At 42.9% G+C, this 8,860-nt stretch overlaps 1 protein-coding gene across 5 annotated transcripts in view; it reads right to left on the minus strand.

The window, feature by feature from the left end:
- The window catches only part of LOC124142186 (protein sidekick-2-like), a 118,221-nt gene extending 109,870 nt beyond the window's left edge, over nt 1–8,351 (minus strand). For 2 of the 5 annotated variants that reach the window (XM_046510491.2, XM_046510490.2), the window contains exon 1: nt 7,756–8,350. In XM_046510491.2, the coding sequence (XP_046366447.2) occupies nt 7,756–7,819 (64 nt within the window). In that variant the 5' untranslated portion in view covers nt 7,820–8,350. Of the gene's footprint in view, nt 1–7,755 lie in introns of all 5 variants that reach the window. The other 3 variants (XM_046510489.2, XM_048400057.1, XM_048400058.1) reach the window with 3 other exon arrangements.
- Nucleotides 8,352–8,860: the final 509 nt, after the last annotated feature.

Here is an 8,860-nt window from a genome sequence, read left to right on the forward strand (position 1 = left end):
CCATGCTCATGATGTCATTCACTGGATTGCCTGGTCCAGACTCGAATATTTACAGACCGCCGTCATATAGCTGGAATATTGCTGAATGCGGCGTTAAACAACAAACAAACTTTAATCACAAGGCATCGTTTGAGCACAAGCTTACGCAACGAGATGGTCTTCTCGCGGGTATTTTCTTTTGTAACATTGTGCAGTTCCCAGAAGAGATGGAAAGCAACAATAGTGAGCATATACATTTATCAACTCTTCACAGCGTTATCTCAACACCACTCGAGGTCATCTAAGTACATTGAAAACACTATTTTTAAAGAAAGGATATGTGTGTAATTCTCATAAAAAGTCGGCGTAGAAAGAACTGCTTAAACACGTTTCACTATGTCTGGCTGTCGGCGTTAACGATGGCCTCATTATGAACATATAATTAAAGAAAAATGTTATCTTCCGTTTGTTTAGAGGGCGTCAACGGTAACAGCTTCTGCCAAGTGTTTTCAATAATCTTGTTTTGCCATTAATAATATACAAGTGCAGTTGTTGCCGTTGCCGTTGCCGTTTCTGCAGCGCTGACAGGTCGTCACAGCCGTGGGTGTAAAGGCATTGACGGCGGCATGGGTGGGGCGGCGATATGCACACCGACTTTTTATTGTTTTCATGACATCTGGTACATAAATCAAACACGACTTTTTCAACGTTTTACTCGTCATTGTGCATAGTTGTCGCTGACCCAAGCAGAACGCGCCGATAACGCGCTACATGTAGCAGTCCATCAACTCTTGAAGGAAATTCTTGGGAATTTGTGAGAACGAAGTGCGGTCATCCCCCACCCTAACCACCCCTCCCCGCCCCCATATCGTGACACAGAGAGAGAGGGGGGGGGGGGGGGGGGGGGGGGCACGGCAGTTGCTTCAACTCGCTATATATATAACACAAGTATAATCCCACGGCATATCAAGACTGACGTCCTACAGTGTGAAGCAGGATACTTGAAAGAAGAGCTATTTCTAGAATCGTTAGAATGACGAACGTCAACATAAAATAACACATTATTTTGTGTACACAACGCATAGCAACACACAGAACATGCAGAAAGTTGAAACCCAAATAAATATTTACAAATATCGCGCCAGATGAAGGTCAAAAGGTTGAATGGTCTATTTTGGGTTCGGTCTTAATTGTTGTTTATGTTACGATTGAAACACCACCCAAGGCCTTCGCGTTACAAGCCTTGAGTGAGTGAGTGAGTTGGGTTTAACGCCGCTTTTAACATTATTCCAGTTATATCACGGCGTGTCAGCCTATGTGGGAGGAAAGCCCGAAGTGATGCAGGTCTCAGACGTTTACCACTTCGGTGAAACCCACGAGCACGGATATGGTGCTGACAAACCTAGAAACATAATCGGGGCGAACCAAAATTCGAACCCACAATCATAGGTTTCTGGAGTGCCCAAAGGACGCAACTCTGCACAGCGAATCGCGGCGCCTTAGACGACTGGGCCACCTGTGTTCCCTGTTACAAACAGGTGCAGGTGAACTAAAATGCTATAAATGAAACTTATTGTGTGGCTTTTAACAGTATTTCAGTTCTATCAAGGTGTGTCAGCTTGATGCTGGAGGAAAGCCCCAAGGGACAAACTAATGATGATGGTCAGGGCGATACTGCCAAGGGAATTGCAGCGCCGTGGGACCCGTGAAGATCTGGGTTAGAATAGGTCTTCAGCAACCCATGCTTGCCGTAAAAAGCGACTATGCTTGTCGTAAGAGGCGACTCATGGGATCAGGCGGTCAGGCTTGCTGACTTGGTTGATGCATGTCATCATATCCCAATTGCGTGGATCGATGCTCATGATGCATTCTCCGGATTGTCTGGTCCAGACTCGATTATTTACAGACCGCCGTCATATAGCTGGAATATTTCTGAGTGCGGCGTTCAACAACAAACAAACAAACAAACAATAGCACTGATAGTGTCATCCTTTTTTCCGCTGACGTAATCAAACTTTTTATGATGTTCTGATGACGTGGTAAACACTAGGACAGAGTTGTTTGTTTTCTGTAAACAGAATTGTCATATTCGCCGTAAGTTAAACAAAGTGTTAACAAGATGAGAGAACTGACAACGATGTTGTGGATACACGAGCATCGCTGAAACCTTGAAGATAGGAGCCTACATTAAAGTGCTTCAATTGCCAGTCAGTGGTTTTGCTGAGTAGATATTTATGACTGTATGGTGTAAGAAATGTTTGTTTATCTTCCAGCGTTGTTTACATATCTGACAACATAACTGCAGGCAATATATACCTGTAAAACGAATTGCTACTTGTGTCGAAAATCCAGTAATCCCTCAACACGCCCAAGCACACGTACTTTGTCTACAGTAAGCCCGTTTACTGACTTTAAGCAGCGGAGAAACATATTCGAACTTGTGAAAACATGGGGCGGGGCCTTCCAAAAACATAGGAAAAGCATGGCAGATTGAATTACCTCGACAACGAGGCTGAGATAGGGAGGATGGGAGAAATGTATTTGGTGAATAAACTTCCCACTTCGCTATCATCGTCATCATCAGGGGAAATAGCGGGGGGACTTGGGAACATCGGGGGGTCGTGCATGAATGGGGATACGGAGGAAGAATGTACAGTATAAGAAATGGCAATTAGTACGGAGGTACTGTTTCTGTCTCCGGTGCATCCTCAGGAAGGTAATCCTGAAACATCTGTACAAACACCGCCAGGTGGCGCGGCAACACCCCGCATTATCACATTGACTGTTTACTCGGTGTTGTACTAATTCAGGGAAACATGAGGGCTGAAGGTGGGTTGTACCCCACTCTGTCGATATGTAAAATACAATAATACCACACACGCACGCACACACGCACGCACACACGCACGCACGCACACTTTGACATGTAATTATACGATTATACCCCACCCTGTCATGTATAAAGTCGAGATGTAAATTGTAATAATACCACACACACGCACGCACGCACGCACGCACTCACGGGCACAAGCATGCACGCACGCACGCACACTTTGACATGTAATATTACAATTATACCCCTCCCTGTCATGTATAATGTCGAGATGTAAATACAATAATACCCCCTCCCCGGTGATGTGTCGATGTGTAAATACAATAATACCTCCTCCCCGGTGATGTGTCGAGATGTAGATACAATAATACCCCGTCTGGGGATGTGTCAAGATGTAAATAAAATAATACCCCCTCCCCGGTGATGTGTCGAGATGTAAATACAATAATACCCACTCCCCGGTGATGTGTCGATGTGTAAATACAATAATACCCCCTCCCCGGTGATGTGTCGATGTGTAAATACAATAATACCCCCTCCCCGGTGATGTGTCGATGTGTAAATACAATAATACCCCCTCCCCGGTGATGTGTCGATATGTTAATACAATAATACCCCCTCCCCGATGATGTGTCGAGATGTAAATACAATAATACCCTCACCCGGTGACGTGTCGATGTGTAAATACAATAATACCCCCTCCCCGGTGATGTGTCGAGATGTAAATACAATAATACCCATTCCCCGATGATTTGTCGAGATGTAAATACAATAATACCCACTCCCCGGTGATGTGTCGATATGATAATACAATGATACCCCCTCCCCGATGATGTGTCGAGATGTAAATACAATAATACCCTCACCCGGTGATGTGTCGATGTGTAAATACAATAATACCCTCACCGGTGATGTGTCGATGTGTAAATACAATAATACCCCCTCCCCGATGGTGTGTCGATGTGTAAATACAATAATACCCTCACCCGGTGATGTGTCGATGTGTAAATACAATAATACCCCCTCCCCGATGGTGTGTCGAGATGTAAATACAATAATAACCCCTCCCCGATGATTTGTCGAGGTGTAAATACAATAATACCCCCTCCCCGATGATTTGTCGAGATGTAAATACAATAATACCCACTCCCCGGTGATGTGTCGATGTGTAAAAACAATAATATCCCCTCCCCGGTGATGTGTCGATGTGTAAATACAATAATACCCCCACCCTGTGATGTGTCGAGATGTAAATACAATAATACCCCCTCCCCGGTGATGTGTCGATATGTTAATACAATGATACCCCCTCCCCGATGATGTGTCGAGATGTAAATACAATAATACCCCCTCCCCGGTGATGTGTCGAGATGTAAATACAATAATACCCACTCCCCGGTGATGTGTCGATGTGTAAATACAATAATACCCCCTACCCGGTGATGTGTCGATGTGTAAATACAATAATACCCCCTCCCAGGTGATGTGTCGATGTGTAAATACAATAATACCCCCTCCCCGGTGATGTGTCGATGTGTAAATACAATAATACCCCCTCCCCGGTGATGTGTCGATATGTTAATAAAATAATACCCCCTCCCCGATGATGTGTCGAGATGTAAATACAATAATACCCTCACCCGGTGATGTGTCGATGTGTAAATACAATAATACCCCCTCCCCGGTGATGTGTCGAGATGTAAATACAATAATACCCCCTCCCCGATGGTGTGTCGAGGTGTAAATACAATAATACCCCCTCCCCGATGATTTGTCGAGATGTAAATACAATAATACCCACTCCCCGGTGATGTGTCGATGTGTAAAAACAATAATACCCCCACCCTGTGATGTGTCGAGATGTAAATACAATAATACCCCCTCCCCGGTGATGTGTCGATATGTTAATACAATGATACCCCCTCCCCGATGATGTGTCGAGATGTAAATACAATAATACCCACTCCCCGGTGATGTGTCGATGTGTAAAAACAATAATATCCCCTCCCCGGTGATGTGTCGATGTGTAAATACAATAATACCCCCACCCTGTGATGTGTCGAGATGTAAATACAATAATACCCCCTCCCAGGTGATGTGTCGATATGTTAATACAATGATACCCCCTCCCCGATGATGTGTCGAGATGTAAATACAATAATACCCTCACCCCGGTGATGTGTCGATGTGTAAATACAATAATACCCCCTCCCCGGTGATGTGTCGATATGTTAATACAATGATACCCCCTCCCCGATGATGTGTCGAGATGTAAATACAATAATACCCTCACCCGGTGATGTGTCGATGTGTAAATACAATAATACCCCCTCCCCGGTGATGTGTCGAGATGTAAATACAATAATACCCCCTCCCCGATGGTGTGTCGAGATGTAAATACAATAATAACCCCTCCCCGATGATTTGTCGAGGTGTAAATACAATAATACCCCCTCCCCGATGATTTGTCGAGATGTAAATACAATAATACCCACTCCCCGGTGATGTGTCGATGTGTAAAAACAATAATATCCCCTCCCCGGTGATGTGTCGATGTGTAAATACAATAATACCTCCACCCTGTGATGTGTCGAGATGTAAATACAATAATACCCACTCCCCGGTGATGTGTCGAGATGTAAATACAATAATACCCCCTCCCCGATGATGTGTCGAGGTGTAAATACAATAATACCCCCTCCCCGGTGATGTGTCGAGATGTAAATACAATAATACCCCCTCCCCGGTGACGTGTCGAGATGTAAATACAATAATACCCCCTCCCCGGTGATGTGTCGAGGTGTAAATACAATAATACCCCCGCCACGGTGATGTGTCGAGATGTAAATACAATGATAACCCACTCTGTGATGTGTCGATGTGTAAATACAATAATACCCCGTTCCCGTGACGTGTCGATTTCTAATGCAATAACTTGTGACGTTCAGCAGTATTGCAATACCTACCAAGTAGCATGTCAGAATGTAAGATAAAGTGACTAAATCCTTCAATAGTCATATATAATTTCTGCTGTGTGATTCCGACTATACTATGAGCATGTGTTTATGAATCAATATCACCTACCGGTGGCACCAGTCACAAACACATGCAAAGCCAAATCAATAGTGTTGTGTCAATACGTAAATACAACATAGACCATGATCATATATTTACAATCTACCATTAGTAAAAATAGGTCAAACGTTCTCAATTTATCCGAATCACACGGTGACTGGATGATGTTATCTTTGTCGTGGATCTTGAAAATAATTCTATGTTTCCCTCATGTGCCATCCTGCATGGCAATTTGCGCTCGTCGCTCCTTCCTACAGGATCCAGTTAGATTTGCTGTATCAGCACTTTTCTTCATAAAAGTACATATAACATATTGCAATGTGTGATACCAGACATTTGAAATGTTACATTACTCATGTCATACAGTTCTACTTTCACTTTCACAGATAATTGTATTTCAGAGATTTGAACACATTCAAATACTTTCGAAATCCTACTTTGTCGAAACGGTTGGTAACTGTACACCCATCATTCTGGCAGTAGATTACACGGGTAATAATCACATGTATGTCATAAACTGCCAGGCACAAGAAAGTATATACACTTGGCTGAGTGCATTTTCAAAACAATTTAAACTTAATGTCCAATACACAACTATGATGCCCGTATCAAACACATCGAATAACCATTTCGTCTTTCTTTCAATTTTAGCCAAAATTTCAAATCGACTTACAGTAAGATATTTACGTTTAAATCGATTTTCATTTTTGTGATCATTGCCTTCAATAGAAATTATAACAATATCGAATAAATTGTCTGTCTGTCTGGCCATATTCTGCATCAGTTTTCAACCAACTGCAAGTGAATTCCAGTTGTGTATCTGCATGTATACAGAAAATAGTTATGTATATCTTCAGTCATGTAAACATATCATTATCCAAACCCTGCAAGTTTCCCTCCTCGCTCTGGTCCAGAAACCCATTGTTATCGGACCCAGGTGTCCTATTCGTGCACCTATAACATGCTTGGCACTGTCAGCTGAGAGTGCAATACATTCATCTGCTGTGAAGCTTGATGTGGTTTAGTTTTCATTTAACAATTTTGCTTTCTGAAAATAAACATAGGTACACGAAGATGAGTTATTGGGATGTGATGAGTTGTGATGGAGAATGATGTGTTTATATGTGATGTCGGAGTTGCTCCAGAACTCTAGATATGCGACATGGATCTTTTTTCTAAGTGATTCAAGTGCTCACTGTTGATTCTTTTTTCATAGAAATGCGTGGTCGCCTCAGATTTCCCTTTGCAAAATTAGCTCTTAACTTTTTTGTATATTTGTTCGAGAGAAAGCAGGGACCACTATTCACTGCAGTGTCGCCGTTCAAGAAAGTGCTGGAGTTTATCACCACCCTGGAATTTAACGACAGCTTCTGTTTTTCTCATCAGCGTAACCCCTCGAGTACAATATCCAGTAATACGATCCTCTTGTAAATGTTATAGAACATGTTTTACAAGAAAACTGTCACGACCGAATTTGTCAACTACCGTATTCGACGTAATAAGCGCCCAGGGCGCTCTCAAAATTAGAAATAGGAGGTTCGTATTAGATTATTATTTTGGTTAAAATAACTCTGAAACAGAACTAAAGGATAAATTTCGTGGTTTATATGAAATGTTTATATATGACAGATATATTTTTCCAGAATGTAATGGGCCATAATTAAAGGTGCATATAACACACGAGTGCGTATTATACGCGAATAAATAAGTCTTGTGTACATTGATCAATCGTAAGGGGTGCTAAATGGGATTGTTCACTAGCCAATATATTAGCAAATATCGCCGTGGGCGCTTATTAGAGCGGGGCGCTTATTCCGTCGAATACGGTAACTGTATTTGCAACAGACTGTTAAACCGTGGCTACTCACCGTACTGTGCCCCGGTCCTGGTGACACACCCGATGAGGAAGACAATTGCCCCCAGTGATAACATGATGGTCCTTCTTCATACAGCTTGACTTATTACACACAGATGCCCGCAGTTCACATCCAGAAGCTTCACAACACAGTAGCTCCGTCAATACCTGATTTAACTGTACAAAACAACGCCACAATTCAGGACATCATGTCCAAGATCACACGCAACTGTCTGGCGATACCATCCTTGCTGGTATTACATTATTATGGCAATACCAACAATACCAACAATACCAACCGGTGGGGCAATTAGCACCCGCGTTTATGTACCATGTGGTCACGTCCTGAGGTATCAGAATTCTTGCAACGAATATTTAAATGATTTGATGACATACAGTAATCCTTGGAGAAAGAACCGTGAGCTCTGGTAGTCTGACGGTTCTGTCTGGCGTGTCCGTAGTACCAGAAGAGCCGTGTTGCCACAGCGGGGTGCCGCGATATACTCGCTTTGCAATTAGGCATAAAATGTGCGTGGCATGACTCTCACAAACTCGCTTCACTCCACTGCCCTTACTGAAAGGCTGAAGGATTTCCACCAGCCGGATGTGATGTAATGAAATTACTGTTGTGGGGGTTGATGCGTGCCACGCCTTCCTGATTCCCACTGATTGGCAGACGATATGGCACTTCTGGGAACTCTACCATTCTCTCAATGAACCCATTTTATTGCAGCACCATTCACAACTGACACGCACGTATCATGAAATATATTTGTCAAGGCAACCCAAACTATTTCCTTTGCCATTGTTTATGCCGAGGTTTCATATTTCATTGTTCTTACAGCACGCCATTGGTAGCACAACACGAGATTACAAGTGGATAACTATTATCGTATATGTACGGTAAATATACACACTAATCGGTTAATCATGACTTGTGTTGTTCGTTGCCATGTTTATGCGTATCTATGAAATGAAGTGCCACGCGCTGGGGGTGGCAAAGAGGGTTTTCCGTCTTTGTTGCGGATACGCTACCATTTCCAGCTATATTGCATGTACCCCTCTTTGTCGTAGTATGAGAGCCTCCGATAGACTTCATTTTCTATTTGTATTGTTTA

Source organism: Haliotis rufescens, unplaced genomic scaffold (genome assembly GCF_023055435.1).
Source record: "Haliotis rufescens isolate VD_foot unplaced genomic scaffold, xgHalRufe1.0.p SCAF_2, whole genome shotgun sequence".
Lineage (NCBI taxonomy): Eukaryota > Metazoa > Mollusca > Gastropoda > Lepetellida > Haliotidae > Haliotis > Haliotis rufescens.